At 39.8% G+C, this 17607-nt stretch overlaps 1 protein-coding gene across 7 annotated transcripts in view; it reads left to right on the top strand.

Annotated features, from left to right (window-relative positions):
* Window positions 1-3430: 3430 nt before the first annotated feature.
* MAP3K4 (mitogen-activated protein kinase kinase kinase 4) overlaps window positions 3431-17607 on the top strand; it is a 62480-nt gene continuing 48303 nt past the window's right edge. For 5 of the 7 annotated variants that reach the window (XM_053974521.1, XM_053974520.1, XM_053974518.1 and 2 more), the window contains exons 1-2: window positions 3431-3519; window positions 16162-16349. In XM_053974521.1, the coding sequence (XP_053830496.1) occupies window positions 3446-3519; window positions 16162-16349 (262 nt within the window). In that variant the 5' untranslated portion in view covers window positions 3431-3445. The remainder of the gene's footprint in view (window positions 3520-16161; window positions 16350-17607) is intronic. The other 2 variants (XM_053974523.1, XM_053974522.1) reach the window with 1 other exon arrangement.

The raw sequence follows: 17607 nt of genomic DNA, 5'->3' as shown, positions 1-17607 counted from the left end.
GTCTTTAGCACATTTTACTAAATCTAGACTAACTATACCTAGCAGGCTGTATTCTAATGTCTTTGTTTTTACTTTTAAATAGCTTTTATTAGAATTAAAATAAATAACTTATTTGAAGGAAAAACTAATTGTACAAGGCTAGTTTTGTCAAGAATTTGATTTTTTTTGCATGTAGTTCACACAGTGAAGAAAAATCTGATTACTAGATTTCATTTACTAAGATTTCATTTACATGACTTAAGAAAACCCAAAATGAAGTTGTGCCTTATTCTGCGCAACATTCACAATGTGAAAAATAAGTTTGGAAGTTTGGCCTTGTGACAGATACCAGGAGAAAAAATTTCAAATATATTCTTATAACATATTTATTTACTTACATGGACCAAATATTTCTTTGTCTACATTAGGATTTTTTGTATAGAGAAAATACCTGGAGAAATGGCAGATGGCAAAAGCAGAGCTGCATGTACAACTCTGTCTGATACCTGTGATGACTTGAGGAGGAAGGAACAACAGCATACATGCCCCAGGAGTCGACAGAAATTTCAAGGGTAGTTGCAGTAGAAATTTGAAAATGCTGTTTCAAATACCTATTTTTGCTATTAGGATGCTATCGCCATGTCAAATTTCTATTGCAAGTTCTAGGACTGCTACTCTAATAAAAGGCATGTTGCTAGAATAAAAAGTAATTCCTAAGCAATTGCAGCATGTGCTAAATTATAAAGCCAGATGTTTCCTGAAGAAAAAGAAGAAAGTTAATTCTAAAACTTCTGAAAACAGAAGTTAAACTGAAATAAGTTTGTCTATTTTGACAGTTATTTCCTGGTCTGTTTTTTTAACCTGGAATTTTGGAGTCATGATTTTGCCACATCAGACCATAAAACCAATTCCTAATATTTTAACTCTATTTTCTTATAGACAGATGCTACTTATCATGATGTGTATTTTAACCTTGTGTCTTCTTCTGTTCCAGTATTAGAACCAGAGTGAACAATTTCATTTATCAATTTCCATGCTCCTTTGAAATATTGATATGTTTAGACTCAGAAACTGATAGTCAGGGAGTCTTTGAAATATGATGATATTCCTTAAAAGAAGCAAAAAATAATTGAATTTTTTTTGCATATCAATTTTTTAAGACCTCTGTATTGCCTTGAAATTTTTTCTTTGCCAAATATTATCTCTATATAGGCTCTGAGACTCTTATATCATCTGATGTTTCCTGTGCTATCACCACCAAATATTCCTGCATCTCTTAATTTCTTCCCAAGTTCTTCGTAAGGCCATTCACAAACTTCTTCTCTTACAATCTTCTCCTTGATGCCAGGAGCTATGTTGCTCACCATGGTCAATTGCAGATAAAGAAGCATCTCTGTATCAAATTTACAGCCTTGCTTTGCTTGGCCAGTATCTCTAGTTCTAGGATATTTTCTGTGATATACCACAAGATTGTGATGCAATGCAATATGCTGGGTTGCCCTCAAGGGAAAGGGGAAAATGTGTATAGGGAAGAGTTTTCTGGACCAATTTGTTTGAGAGGCTGCATTGAACCCCAGTTTGCTCCAGTAAACTATCTTAATATTTACAGAAAGTAGTGGCAGTGGTCAGTCCCTATTTCTCCCTTTGCCAAGGGCCCTTGGGATGGCTCCACTTCCACACCATCACATCTACGGCAAAATGCAGTATCAGATGTAATGAAAACTGTGCTTCTAACAGACCACTGCATTGATTGTTTTGATAGAAGAAGCAAAGTAGTTGAAATATTTTGCCATGATTGCTAAATACATCTCTGCTGCTAAATACATCATCTGATTTCTAAGTTCTGTTCACCATGACAGATTAGTGGGAATGTATTGTGTGTATCTGCCATTGGAACTGCTTTACGGTTTTGGGCTCAAGTACTCGAGCAAAAGTCTTTAACATGATAAATACTGCATTTTTCCATTACATGAGGTATCTTAACTAATAATTCTTGACATAAATCCTGAATGTCTTGATGTTTCAATGTCATGATCATCAGGGGCATGGTGATTTGGGTATCTTTTTTAACCTATGGAAAACAGTCTAAGTGGCTTCCTGCATAATGACATTTATCTGGTCCTGGATTTTAAAGCATGCATTCATTAAGATGATAAATAGTAGATAGTATTAAGATGACACAGTAGAAGTATATCCTGCATTTCAGCTTTAAAACGTTCTTTTATTTCAGAAGGACTGTTGAATTTGTTTCCTAAACTTCGACAGAGAGGTGGACAACTTTATTTCATGAACAGTGACTTTACAGCTGAATTTTGGTATCAGACTAGACAGGTGCAAATTTCTTGAACAGCTAATGAAGAAACTGGTGCAAAAATGCAGAATCTAGAACTGATTCTAGTCCAAGCTCAAATTTCACCCATCAGAAGTAATGCATGTGCTTTGTGTACACATTACTGATGCCAGGGTTTGTTGCTGTGCTTCCAGTCCCGTAACACAGAAGGTGACGCTCCCTCTCACCGACCCCAACAATTAAACGACCCGTGGCACTTTTGTGCCTTTGGCGGGAGTTAATATTGATATTGATATTCCAGCCAACCTGCAGTTCAGGAAATCACATTTTCCTCCCTGTATTTCCAGCTGGATCATGCGGCTCCAGTTCTCTCTGTCGAAGGCTGATAACCAGCGCTGCTGGAGGGTTTAAAAGGTCCACGTTCATAAATTCAAACAAGTTACTCTGTCAGCAGCAGAGTATAAAAGACAGAAGGTTATTCTTCCATGCACGCCCCCAAAGGGGACCTCAAGGGTCTTTCACGCCCTCCACCTCCTTGGATCCGGCCGCGGTCGCTCCAGCCTCCGCAGCCGCTGGACTTTGGGCCAGCCCGGCTGCAGGGAGCGGGCACCTGCTGAGGGAAACCATCTTCCCCTCAGCAGTAATATTTTTCTTCTCTCTCTGTCTGCCGGCGGTGTGGGAGCGAGCAGCGGCAGGGACCGCGGCATCCGCAGCGAGCGGCCGCAGGCAGCGCCTGACAGCTCCGCCACCGGGGCAGGAAGGGGGCGGCAGCGCCCGCCGCGCCCCCATCACCGCCCCGCCTCGGGATAAACGCGGCCCCTCGCGGGGAAGCGCGGAGATGTAATTTCCACGGTGCCGGAGGGAGGCACCGCTGTCCCACAGCCTGTCCCGACCCCGCGGCCGAGAGGGGGAAACCCGCACGGGGAGCCGCCCCCCGCCCGGCCGCGGAGCGGGCGCCTCTGGCGCGGCCGGTCCCTCCTGGCGCGCCGTAGCGATGCTGCCGGCGCCGCTGCCCTCGGAGGCTGTTCCCAAGATGGCGGCCGCGCGGGCGGCTCTGCGCGGCCGCGCTCCTGCAGCCGGCTAGGGACCCGCTCCCCTCCTCCCGCTGCTCCTGCTCCTCGCTGCGCCCCCGCACCGCGCACTGGGGCCCGCCGCCATGCCGGCCCCGGTGCATGCATGAGAGACGCCGCCGCACTGGTTTGTGCCGCCGCCGCCGCCATGGAGGAGCCGCCGCCGTCGCCGCCGGGGAGGTCAGTACCCAGCGCTGCCTCACAGGGAGCTCCGTGCAGGGAGCGATGCCGGGCGGGGGCTGCGAGCGCCGGGGCCGGGGGTGCACGCTCTGCCTCCCGGCCCCTCCGCGCTGCAGAACCTGCGGCTGCTGCTGCTGCTGCTTCAGCGCTTCTGCAGAGCGCCACGGAGCGAGACGGTGTTTCGATAAGAAATCTCTAGTGGCTGCGGTGGGTAAGGCAGTGTTTTGTGGGCGCTTTGCAATTAAAAGCAAATCGTTTCCTTCGCCCCCAGCCTCGCAGCAGTGCAAGCGGGTGTGTAGGGGCAGTGCCCGCCCGGCTCTCGGGGTCGGGCCGGAGGTGCTGGGGCTGCAGAGCGGAGGGGGAGCAGCAGCTGGAGCCCGCGGGAGGCTGACGGAGCGTGACCTGTGCTCCTTGATTTGTGAACTGCAGCGATAAAAGCGCTGCCCTCTTGGAAGGCTGTCTCGTGTTTATGGCAGCCGTGATTAAAATCGGGTTCTCTTTGGCGTGCCGGTAGAACAGCGGGGTCGTGGAGTATCGCTGCTGGCAACATTGCAATCGATAGTTGTAAGAAGATAGAGTTAAAAAAAAAACAAACAACCGTTCACAAAGAAATGCTGTGATGCCTCAAAGTTTTCTGCAACTGCTGTCACCTCCTGAATGTGCTGACCTGTAGATTGGCTTTTTGCAAGTCTCCATCTGTGCCCTGCTGAGAGATGGAGATGCAAATTACTTTATGGTTTAGTGTTTCCAGCTGGCTGCAGAAGTATTGCATAAGTCCAAGTTATTAATTCCGTGGCAATTATTTCTCATTTTTAAATAACATCCTGTTGATGCACTTCACTTCTCACTAGGAGGCATTCAGGAAGCGTTTTTAAAACGCTTGTGTGATCAATTAGTACTGTAAGGTAGTCGTCAGGTGCATTGTGTTCCAGGTGTGCTGTGCAAAATATCTGCTGTCATGTTGCTGAGATAGTTCTTGAGTATTGTGAGCTGCTGTTTTGTACTGATGGATTAAAAGGGAAGTGGTGATGTGCTCCTGTGTGGGTCAAGGCTATGGGTTTGAACAGTGCCTTTGAGTTTTCATTAATGTGCATTAACGATTTGTTTTTCTGTGAGAATGCCAAAATCAGAATATATATAAAATTAGTAAAAATTTAATAGAAATATTATGAAATATAAATGCTTTAGGGCAATTGAATTAGTAAGTGTCTAAGTTCCTTTTTAAAGGACTCTTCAAAGACTAATACTGCAGGTTAAGCAGAAAATGATTTGAAATAAAGTTTGTACAACAGCATGACCCTAGACCTCCATGTAGACCTCCTCTTCATGTAGAAGAGTAATCTTCAGAGCCTGAGTGGAAAACACCCAGGCATTTCCTGTGCAGGGCCATTTCTGACCTCTGCTGGATTCTGCTTATTACAGGACAGTTTATATGAGTCGGATGTGGGTGTGGATAATGTGGTGACAACTTTACCCAGCAAATGAAAATTGAATTAGCTATTTCGGAGTGAGCTGGTGGGTGGGAAGGGGATGTCTCAAAGCAATTAGGTAGCCTTAATTTGTGTAGGGTAATGAATGTACTCCATCCACTGATTCACTTCTGCGTGTACTTTGTGTCCCAAGTTCACACCTGCTTCCCTGGCTTTATGCAGCACTTGCTTTTACTTAAATGTAATACAAGTAAAGTATCTGAAGCTTTTTCAAACATGATTACTTTTGATTTAAATTTTGGAGTCGTCATTAGGTGTTTATTCTTGGGCTGTGAGGTCAGAATCTTGTTGAAATCAGTTTATTTTGCACAGGCTTGGGCGTTTGAAGTCCATTTGATGGCAGATCACTTTTAATCCTGTTTGTAGAGTATGAATGTGTTCTTATGATAAAAGTTCTGGCTAGTACTAAAGTGCATTGCTATAATGCATTCTCTTTAAGTTAACTTTAGTTCTGGTGGAGAAGTATTCAGTCATTCTGAATTAGCAATACATCTACATTTGTTTAATAAACAAAACTTAGTGATTTGTTGTTTTGAGACTGCCTGATGTGAGAAATCTGCTTGTCTTTGTGTGAGGCGTCTGTCTCTTGTTAGAATATAAATGCAATGGTAAATTTTGTAACTGAAGGCAAACATAAAATATATTTATGTTTTTTTTTTTTAATTACACAGTCCTTAGTCAAAAGCTTTTGATTGTGAATCCGTCTCCAAAAGCACTCTGTTTTTCCCAGGTCTTCCTTTCTTTCTTGAAGCACACTTTGGTGGGGGGAGAGGGGGGAAACAGCTCTAAACTGAAAAATGCTCAGGGAAGCTACGAGCAGATGTTGATTTTGAGATAGAATTGCACTTTGACCCTGGATAGCATGCAGTGGTTATGGATAAGTGAAAAGATACTACTGAAAGGTTTAGTGAAGAATTTATTTAAGTATCATTTAAGATACATTTAAGTATGAATCCTTAAAACAAGTGGAAAGTTTTCAAGCTAAAATGTTTCCACTTAGATAATTTAGACTGCTAATTAAAACAGATGTGTTTGGTGTTTCTTGATTATTACCCATAGGCTTTATATTTCCCAAGCCCAATTTTAGCCTTTTCAAGAATTTTCTGGCACAAAATCCACAATAGAGAAAGATGAGGCCTTAAGCATGTCCTTTGTTGAGACTTTGTCCTTTGTTTGGGGGCACTGCAAAGGCATGAAGAGCCATAGGGCTACCCTGACTTGTGCCTTGATTGCTTGTAGCTCTCTTTTCTCCTAGCATGCATCCAGTGCAAGTTGTGAAGGAAGGATCAAGGCTGTGAATAAGGTGGGACAGAATTGTGAATTATGTAGAGGCTTCCTCCTTGCTGAAAAACTTGTCAGCAGTCTATCAGATTTGTTGTCTCTAGGATGACAATGAATTGGGGCTGTCAGTCTGCAGCATCTGTGGTTTGGGGGAAGCCTGAGGTTATGTCATAAATTGTGCTCAACATATTTTCCTGCTTGCCAGACTATCTGTATGGCTGATAGTATATGAGCAGTGAAAGAGTTTATTTTATTAACTTAAGATCATAGCTTCAGTGGGAAAAATGATTTAAGTATATAGAGCTTTGCCATAGTTTTTTTTTCCCCCATGCATTTAAATGAGATAAGATGTAATCTGTATTCTACATGTATTGCATTTTCTTGTTTACATGTGCAAGACTGGAATGAATGACTGATTGCTCCACCTACGCACAAACACACATGAAGTGCTCGTTGAGATGTCTTTGGCATTTGTAGCAGTAAGGATTAGTCTGTGTTGTGTGGCTGCTTGGGTTGTTTTTATGTCTGTTAATTAGTGCTGTCTCTGTCAAGGTTGGTTTTGCTATTATGTAAGCTAGTGATATTGACCTTTGTGGAATGCAAACTGTGCTGTGATGAAAACAAATGTACTGAATTTAAAGGAAAGCATAAGGGATATGCAGTAATTCTTACTTCAGGGAGCTAATTGGGATTTTTAGAGGCTTATAAAGAATTGATTTCCATGACAACCACATTTCTTAAATTACATACAAACCAGTCTTTTAAACTGCAGCTAAAATACATTTAGAAGACAATTTTTCATAGTACCAACTGCTAGTCAATAGTGTGTTGACCTCTGTCAGCACAGGAATCTCAGCTAATTTCTTCAGTTGCGTGGTTGGATTTGCGGTTGTCTACAACATTTATGTTTGCAAAACTGTTACTTTCCTTCAGTTTTATTCTTCTCTCAAATGTTAACTGCACTGATGCTACATTTAGCCTGTAATTTATTAAGTAAATAATTTTTGAATTTTAAAAAATAACTTAGAAGCTTATTTATTTAAAGAGTTGACAAGGGTCCCATGCTCACTCTTGGCTTACTGCAAACATAAAGCCAAATGAAAATCTTTAACATCAGAATATGAGTGTTACTGAATTGTCAAATGTTCACTTGTGTCCAGTCCAAGAACCCTGTGTGTAAAGTCACATTAATTTGTAATGAAACCTGATCAGGTTTTTTCTGGAGCCAGACAAGATAGGCTGTAACAATTGTGCTGATGAATGTCTCCTGCAGTCTTAGGGTAGAAGGAGAAAATTAATTCTGTCTGTGTCCTGCTGATATTCAGTGGTACTGAGTACCATGTGCTGCTTTTTAATGTGGTGTAAATGTATGCTTTATTCTGCCCTTGGCTTACTTGTGCTGCTGGTTTACTTGCTGTTGCTTTTCCTGAGAGCAGTATTTGCAAAGGTTTTTACCATTTTGGCTGTAGAACATCCATTCAGTAAGTGATAACAAGGCCACAGTTACTCATGCCTCGATTACTTCTTGGCCTCACTGTAGAACTCTCCGTGGGTGTGACCACTGAGCTTTTGGGATGCTCCAAATAGTGCAGAGGCCCGAAGTCCTATTGCATTGCATGGATTTTCCAAACATCACAGACAAGAAGTCCAGCATGCTGTGCTCAGACAGCAGCTTCCATTGAAAACCTATATAACTTTCAATGCTTCACCTTCAGGGTTCTTGTAGACTTTGACTTTGTCTAAATGATGAACTGAAACTTTGGGAGCATAACTAGTTGTTAGCTTTTTCTTATCTGGGAATGGAACTTTCTGCCAGAAGAATAGAGTGTGTGGGAGAGTGGGGGAAGAATGGCTGTTACAGTTCTTTTTATCTTTTATCACAGGTCTGTGCATTTTCCAGTTTATCACTTTTATATGATATATTTATAGTTGAACCTAGCAACTTAACTCTTTTCCCAGTAGTATGTAACTTTTCTTGGTGTAGCTTAAGTTTTCCAGAAAATCCATGCAGGTGTGTTAGTACAGATTTTTCATAAGTAGTTCGTAATTAAGTCTTCTTTACTGTATTGGTGTGTGGCTTGAGACCTTGGGATCTGATCTGTGCAGGTGCCAAGAGCTTAATTGCAGCACTTACCCTTTGGATTGATACTGTACTATGTAGTGCTCAAACATCATTAGTGAGGAAAGCATATTTCAGAAATTCTTACTTAAAAAAAAAAATCAGTTCAAATTCCCAAACATGAGCTAGGATATAGTTGAAGTTGAAAAAGTAGCACTAATGGAGAAACATGGGGTCTGGAATCAATGAATATTTTAACATCAGTCGTTAAGTGAAGAGAGTTGGATACCAACTGGGCTGGGTAAAGCTCTCTTAGCTCCTGTTTCTACAGTTCTAACCTTTGATCCATTTGCAGCCTCACTGGGCAGGCTTAAACATGGATGTGGAAACCTAACAAACCCATCAACACTTTCACACTTTATTGCACTTTACAGAGCAAGGGTAGAATTAAATCGACTTTTTTTTTCTTTTGAAATAAAATATGGCATAGTTTTAATCAAATAATCTATTCGGAACAAGCTCAGAAATGAATCTACTGTAAATACTGTTACATCATGGTTCAGATTTGTATGAAAACTTATAATAATCCAAGATGGAAAAATTAGTTAAGCTTTCTCTGTTTTCAAATTTGCTAGTAAAAAAGAACAGAAAGTTCTGAGTATTTTTTTTTTCTAAGATGCCAAAACTTTTGTAAGAGCTCTATTTTATTAATTTTTGTACTTCTGATTGGTATAACTTGCAGAAGAAAAACTACTTCCTTAGATCATTTAAATATGTCTCAGTAGTGCTTATCACTAATTGCTATAAAAAGATAAGAGGAATATGACTTTGCATTCTGCTTAATTTATTCTTGAATCAGTGTTTGCCAGTTTCTTCTTTCGATCTTGTTCTAATCAGCCAAAAGGTGCTTCAATACCTCACCACTCTTTCAATAACTTTCGTTAGATTTTTCTGTGACATTGTCTTTTTGTTTGTAAATACAGTAAGCACATATAGAAGCTTCTGCCCAGGAATATAGGAGAATTTTGGGAAAAGTGCCAAAGTAGTAGTAATTTGCAGAACTGACTCTGGTGACATCCAGATCTTGAGAAGGAGAAAATTCAGTTAAAATTTTTCTGTTAAACTAAAATTTGCTAGTAAGTACATTTGTGCTCTAAGGAAATTTGTGATGCCCAGTCAGACATGTGCTTGAGGTCTACTCTTGAAATGAAGTGTGTTCACACTTGCTGGGTCCTTCCATTCTAATTAAACAGCTAAATTGTGAGTTACCAAGGAGGAAAAGTTGTTGCTGGGAATCAATTACAGTTTAACTGTTTAGCCCAAAGCTGTACATTAGTCTTTTCCCAAGTAATGACTTTTATTTTGTCCTTGGTTTCTGGAGAAACAGTGATGGTTTTCTCACAATGAAGTCTGACTCCAAACCACTGTTTGTGTTGCAGCAGAAATACTTGCTTTATATTGCTTCCTCAGCTGATGTGGAATTTATTGTACTTGATTCTTAACTGTTAGCTGGGTTGTTGTAGTGTAAACCTGTAGTTTGCAGTGGGTGGCACGGGTTTCATAGCAGCCTTGAGTGTCCACATTTGTGCAGCCCTGATAAAGCTTAGTTTTCAAAGAGAAACAAGGTGAATTGTTAACAAAGCAGGGCTTTTCAAGGGCTTCTGTTACATTCTGACAATTCACTAATGAAGTTTTAGTTTTCTGTCATTATTCCTATGTTCACAATCCCTTGTTCATAGGTTAATTTATAAGAAAGCTATTGGAATTATGTAATCAATCAGTTGGTTACACCAGTATTCTTGATGGTTACACCAGTATCACCTTAAGCATTTTCCTGCCCAAGTATTTTGCTTTTATTGTTGCTGCAAGTAAAAATCTGCATTAGTTTTGCAGCTGACTCAGCTAAAAATTACTGTTCTCATCTCCTAACATCCCTTGCTTGCCCTCCCTCAACTAGGAATGTCTGCCACATGAAACTTGCTAGTGTGACATTAAGTACATTTAGCTGCCTAATCAAAATTAAAGTGGCTGAAGTTGGAAAAATCCTACTAACAAAGGTATTCCAACTAAGCTGGATTGTTTTGTCAGCAGCAGTGAAGAGCCAGGGTTGGTACTTTAAGTTATACCTGTGCATCTTGGGTGTTGGTGACTTCTGGCAAAGTGTCTGGAAAGCAGAAGGGACAGACAGTCATGTAAAATTGCTTTATGTGCAGCCAGAAGAGAGTGACTGAGGGCACGATTTCACTTAACACTCAGCAGGTTGCCTTCTTTACCTTGGTGTCTCTGCAAGAGAATGCCAGGCTCAGGAAGGATGTAGTGGAGAAGCTTGGCTATTGTGTGGCTGTGGGGTTTTTGCTTGTGGGTATTGATCTGACAGGTAAATGGTGCACCAGAAAGCCAATGGGTTTCTTCGCTGTCAGCTTGGTGATTGAGTTTACATGATTGTTGCCTTCTGTGCAGAAGGGATGGCAAAAGGGGCAGGGATGTGCAACCTGGGAAGCAAAAGGCGCATTGGAACAGGTTCCCCTTCTTACTGTGCTTCTTTTTATGCTGGTACTGTATCTTCTTTAAAACATAATTTGAAATTTGAAATTTCTTTCCTGAAGGTGCAGTGCCAAACTTAAATAGAGTGTATATAGCAAAAAAAAAAAAAAAAAAACAAAAACCAGCTTCATTTGTACATACTGTGTGCAAATTCCTGCTGTGTTGTAATAAAAAAAATGTAATTAAAAAAAACCAAACAAGATATTTTCCTTGCCTTCTACAGAAGACTTCCTTTTGCTGCACTTAGGGCAGCTTATAGTAAATGCAGTAGCATCAAATACTTCATTTTTGTATTCACATGTGTCGCAGATCTTTGAAGATACCTTATCCAAAGGTGGATTTTTAGTTACTTCTGCTTTTGGTTCAGCAACCTTTCAGAACCATGTCCATTTATTTAAGCTTACAGCTTCCCTCAGAACTTAATGTTTAAAAAGTGGTTAAAATATAGGAGTGCATGATGCTTTCCTAACCTTGTAACGTAACACTATGTGTTTACACCAGGTAACTGTACTGTACTGTAGCAGAACTTCAGGTTTTTCCATCTTGTTTTCCTGATTACATTGTCTAAACCTCAGTCTTTGATATCCAAGGTGCTACTGATTGTTTAATGAAGTTCCTTCCTTGTGCTGTTGGTCCAGGACTACCATTACATTCTCTTCTGCAACAAAATGAAACCTAGTACTACCCCAAAGAAACTGGAGCTTCTGATTCCAGTTTTGTTGTGTGTGGTGTTTAGCAGCACCGACTGAATACTTTATAGTTTTTCTGTTTTAACAGGTGCAAAGGTGGGTACCTAAAAATTCTGTTTGCTTTTTGCTTTACCAGCAGCTGTTGGGTGATGACAGTTCTTGTCAGAATACTGTTTGAAATAGACTGGTTGCAACTGCCTTTAGGGAGAGCTACCTTAACTTTAACAAGATGTGTTTGGCAGTGTGTAGTGCCTGTGTTTTCTGCTGCTTTTGCTGACTGGGAATGTGCATTACTAAGAACAGACTAATGTAGCTTTGTCTTCCTCCATTAATTATCAAGCTGAATCTGAGTTAAGGAGTATATATTTGAAAAACAGACACTTTGCTTTTAAAACAAGGCCACTGAATGTCAAGAGCTGGTACTTGATAATTTGGTGCTGGACCCTGTACAGATATTGCAGTTCTTTATATGAAAGTGGCAGGGTAAGTAAGTAAGAAGTGTTGAGAAAGAGCCTTCCTGATTCCTGCATGGTGTGATGTCTTTGAAACTGCAGGAAGCTGTTTACAGCAGCAGTGTCTGGAGTGCACAGCTTCTGAACAGCCCCATTGTGGTGGGTGATGATCCTGGCTCCTGTGTGGTAACTGCATAACTCAAACTTATTGCCAAGTGCTTGTAATCCAGTCCATGGACCTCTACTGCTCTGATCCCCAACAAGCTTCTAACCTGCCTGTGGGATGATGAGCAATGGCTGAACCTGAGATAATGATGTATGTGCCTGATGTATTTGAACTCCTGCTTATAATGAGGGTAGCTGATAGGAAGAGTAAAAAGATGTTTCCCCCATATAGCTGTCACAGTTTTTAGGGTGATCTCTCGTTAATGGCTGTTACAAACTTTGCAAGTTTGCATAATGCTTCAGGAAACTTCAAAATTTTGTACTGGTTAAAAATCGTATTCCTGAGTGTCACTTTAACCTAATTAATTGTAATGTTCCCATATGATCCTCCGTGGTAGTTTCATTTGTTATTTTTTTTTTTAATGGGATAAATGAATGTATTTTTCTAAAGGTTGTGGCCTTTATCAGTAGTGGTGGCTACCAGACTTTTTGCTCCCTGCCCTGCTGCTTCAAATTTCATGCCTTGATTTCTGTCCCCTCTTCTATTTTTGTTTGCAGGCCTTTGAAAATCTAGAAGAATTATCTTGATTTTCATGACTGAGCTGGAGTTGTAGATACATTGCCATCACTTTTACTTAGTTAAAAAAAAAATCCTGCTGTCACCTAGAAGTGCAAATTAAAGAAATTATGTATTCTTTCTTTTCAGCTTCTGGTTGAAATGTACCCTGGTGTAACGTATAGTAGTTAATCTCTGGAAACATTCTTGGTTTGTTGAGTTTTTTTGGTGCATTTCAGAGCTGTCAAGGCGTTTTGCTTTGGTTGTTGTTATTACCATACTGCTCTTAAAACTTTCCCAATATTTGTGATTTATGCATCCTGGCTATAGTCTTTCTTATTTTCCAAGAAGCATTTTTCTCATGAAAATTGAGGCTGGGAACCTGTAAATAAAATATGAAAATTATGCTCTTCTAGTTTTCCTAGTAGGAATTGGGTTTAGGCTGCTATTGGCAAATAGTAACTGCATTTGTCACATCTCTAGCTTTCACTTTCTGTGTGTAAGCCTAATTAAGATTTGGATGGTTCTCACTGGCTGTGGGGGAGAAAACCTACATATCTTGGTAGCAAAGAAGAAATTAACCTTGATTAATGTTTCTCAACCCTGGTTGCAACAGTATTTAGGAACCAACAATTCTCTCTAATAACCAGCACTATAATCTGATTTAGGTTTGCCAGCACTGCGTTTTAGAGATTGGCAGGTTTAATTAGTCTATGGTTTGTTCATGACAGTAAATAACACACAAACGTTGCAAATGCTGTGTCAGTAATATGTAAAAGTCATAACTGATTTTAGTGCTAGAGTTTTGCTGCTGAAGATCATATATGCCTGGTGTTGTCTGGATTAGGAAAATTAATCCTAGCATGTCAAAGCTGATGTAGCTGCTTTAGATCAGACCCTGTATATTTAGTGCATTGTTTTACCATAAGGCTTGCACTGGTGAAACTGATTCATTGTTGTAATTGACTCTGATTTGAGGTCTGAGTTGAGGTATAGGCTTTGCACACAAACCCTAAACTGAATATGCTGGATTTTTGAAACTTGCTTTGCAACCTGTGCCTTTCTCTCTCTAAGCAGACCAGCCAGCTTTGGTTAGATCATCTCACCAGCTGCTAACAAGACTGCGTCTGTTGTTACGAATGAGAGCATGATTGCTTGTTTTGTGATATGATTTCAAGTGCTGCATGTTTTGTGATGTCTGCTGTGCTTCTTATCAAAGAACATCTTACTAAATTACCCAGCAGAAATAGTTGAATGTTAAGTAAGTCATACTGGATGCCGCTGCATAGGTATGTATGTAATTCAGGTGTGAGGTTAGAGGGTAATTTAGATACTTTTGACACTCATGGCCTCTCATCAGACATAGCAAGAAACAAGCAAGGTAGAATTATAGAATCATTTAGATTGAAAAAGACCTCTAAGATTGAGTCTGACTGTACAGTAACACATTCAAGTCCACCAATAAACCATGTCCTGTAAGGGCCACATCTACAGATCTTTCAAATGCCTCCAGCAATAAACTAAAATAACCTAACGTTCTTTAAAGATCATTTAATATGGCTTGGTGGAAAGGTTTGATTGTTAAGTTCTTCAAAGAGATTGCTTACTTATAAACAGAAGGAAAATAGTGCTTTCACTGGTCTTTCCTAATGAGGTAACTTGTCCTAGTTTAAAACTGCCTTGGAGACCTAACGTGAGTGCTTGCAGGATCTGTTCTGCCAGCCTCTGCAAGAGCATCAGCACCCCACCCTGTGCCTTGCCAGGCCAGTGAGATCACTGAAAAAATAAATGGCTCCATAAGCACTGGAACTAATGACTTCTGTTTTATGTGGTTTAGTCTCTTGTGGTTGATTTGTCTTTGGCAAGATCAGAGGGGTGTTCTCTGCCTGAAGTGTTTTTTGCAGTAGAGCTGTTTGCAAGCAGTCTCAGAAATAAAGCTCTTCTGGTGTCCAGAAAGATGTAAACTTGAATTCCATTTTCCCAGCTCTCTGCTTACAAGATCTGTTTCTCCTACTCATCCACCTATATTCACAAGATCTGTAGGAACAATTGTAAGACTTTTTTTTTAATATTTGGAGGGTTGGTTACATCAGATTGCTAAGATACAGTAGCAGTGTGATGTCCCAAGGCAAGAAAACCAGACTAAAAGTATTGGTGTTTTTGTGTGGCTGTCACTATGACCAGATTGTAGGGCACTCCTAAGACTCCAGGCGGTGCTGCGGTACCACCTGGGTCATTTTTATTGGGTAACCAATACGTTTATCTGCAGAAGTTGGTGGACTTGCTGCCTTCTCAAAACTGAAGTAGTAGAGTAAGAAGAGTAAAGTGAGAAGAGTATTTCATGTGCTGTTTCTGCGGCATTGTAGAGAACATAACCGTTCTGCATGCTAAGGTATTTATTTCTGTTTATAGCTATAGGGCAAGAAAAAGAACAGTATTTGTGGTTTGTTTTTGTTTTGTTAGCCTTACTGCTTTTCTACTAGCTGTCAATATTCTGACATATTTCTTGCTACAGTAACTCAGACTCATTTCACTAGAGTATGAGTAAAATTCCTTGTCTGCCCCTAAAATAGTAGCAAGTAAAATATAATTTGTGATTTGAATGAAATTGAAGTTATTGGATACTGATGCTATCTTGTACTGATTTAGATTGACTGTTTCTTTGCCTCAGTGTCTTTTACTAGAGTCAAGAGTTACTGAGAGTTCTGTAGAGTTGTTATTTGCACACCTGCTTCAGAAATGAGGGACTAGAGGCAAACCATTTATTTTCTTGCTTTGAAAATTGTGTGTGTTCTTCTCCCTGATATGTGTTAAAGCTAGAGAATTCCATGTATGGCACCACTGGGGAATGATAGTATTTATTTATGATCTTAATGGTATTAATATTCTTGATGTTAAAATCTGTGAAAAATACTTCCAGATCTCCTATGCTAGATAAAAGCTTTGTGAAGGGTGGGAGAGTGATTTTTGAAGTTGACTTTGTGGTATGAGGGGTTTAGAGGGTGGAGCATGGAAGGGAAGACCTCTGCTGTTGTCCCTGCTACTGATTAGATTGAATGTCTTGTGTTACGTTTGTATGTTGGAACCTTTGTTTATTTCATGCACCTCTTAGTTTAGGCTTGCCACAAGTTTTTTTCAGAAAAAGATACATATACCTGTATATTTACATTGTGTTCTTCTAGTGACACTGCCTATACCATCCTTTTTATATGTTGCCTGTTATTTATTTGGCTGGAATCTTATCCTTAGGGATATGAAAAAAACTGGGGTAAGTATATAGGGATGTGACAGTAAAATACAGAAGGTTGACTGTGGTTGGGATTAATGGATGAATTAGCTTTCAAAACAGATACTGCAAGTAAAATTTCTTCATCTTGAATGTAATGGTTTATCTTGTTCTCTGCAGGAAGGAGTGCCAATCAGATGCTACTTCCAAGATCTCTGAATCCGACCCTGAGGAATTATCAGATGAAGCAAGTGCTGACACTTTCTATGGCGCTTCTCCCCCTAGTACACCCCGCCAGATGAAGCGTATGTCAACAAAGCATCAGAAAAATAATGTCAGCAGACCTGCTGGCCGCTCCACTTTGAAAGGTAGGTGTGTGGTGTCTTGGTTTTTTTCCTAAAATGCCTCTTGTTATCTGGTGGAGGGGTTATACAGAAGGTGGAGCTGGATACTGAGGTACAGTGAAAGAACAGGAGGCAGCTGTCGTGAATTGCAACAGGGGAAGGCTCTTGGGTATTAGAAGAAAAATGTTACTATTAGAGTGCTTAAACAATGAAGTTTACCAGAGAGATTGTTGGCTTGTGGAATCTCTGTCTTTGGAGATTTCTAAAACAGAACTGGTTAAGATCATGAGCAGGCTAAATTAGTTTCGAAATAAACCAAATTTTGAGAAGAAAGTTGGAAAACACTACTTTCAGAAGTATTTTCTAATGACTTTTTTCTGCAATTCTGTGATCTGTAGTAATGGTGTAGTTGCTTTTCTGCTCAGTTTTCATGTTTTGAAGCACTTCACAGGCTGTTTATTACAAAATACAATTTTCAGTGATTTTTCTTTACTCTTTAATGTCAGTGAAGCACTTAAAGTGTAGTTACTTCTGCATGCTTCTGATGCTTCAGTATAAGGAGATAACGGGGGAAAACCCATACTTGATATGCATTTTTTTTCCTAATGTTACTAAGTAATGGTACCAAATAATAAAATCTTGTAGCTTAAAGTGATTTTTTTTGTTGTTGCTGAAATTGCATGGGTGCAAAAAAGCCATTTAAGATTGTATGTTCAGTATTTTCATACAGCATACAACTAGGTTTTTATGGGTTTGTTTTGTTGTTTGTTTAATATATTTTTAGACAAATAACAATGTCAGACAATTATTTGCCAGAGTTATGGCAGCTTGACTATTGCCAGTTAATGTTTTGGAAGCAATTTTTTAAATTGCTTCACATGAAACAAGAAAATACTAGAGTGTATAGCAAGGATAACATTTTTGAGGTAAGATGTAGGGAAGAAAAAGGTGAATTGTTTGGGGTGAATAAGGGAATATACTAAATTCTTTGGTTGTGTAGGGCTGTGGAATGCAAATTTATAATAAAAGAAGGGCCAATACAAACATTTTCCAAAGCTTCTCTTTCCCTTTCAAATCCCTTCAAATAACATCACTGAAGAGAACATTCACTGAAATATCTCTTCCTTATATGAAAATACAGAAAAATCCTGTTACTATTGCCAGTTAACTGTAGGCATTAGAATTTTTAAGCCTCCTTAAGTTTGCTAAAAGGCACATTTAAAAGCCATTAAAATTCTTCTGTTGCAACATTAACTCTATTTTCACCCTGTATATAGTAAAC

Source organism: Vidua macroura, chromosome 3 (genome assembly GCF_024509145.1).
Source record: "Vidua macroura isolate BioBank_ID:100142 chromosome 3, ASM2450914v1, whole genome shotgun sequence".
Lineage (NCBI taxonomy): Eukaryota > Metazoa > Chordata > Aves > Passeriformes > Viduidae > Vidua > Vidua macroura.
This window is presented reverse-complemented; position numbering and strand designations above follow the sequence as displayed.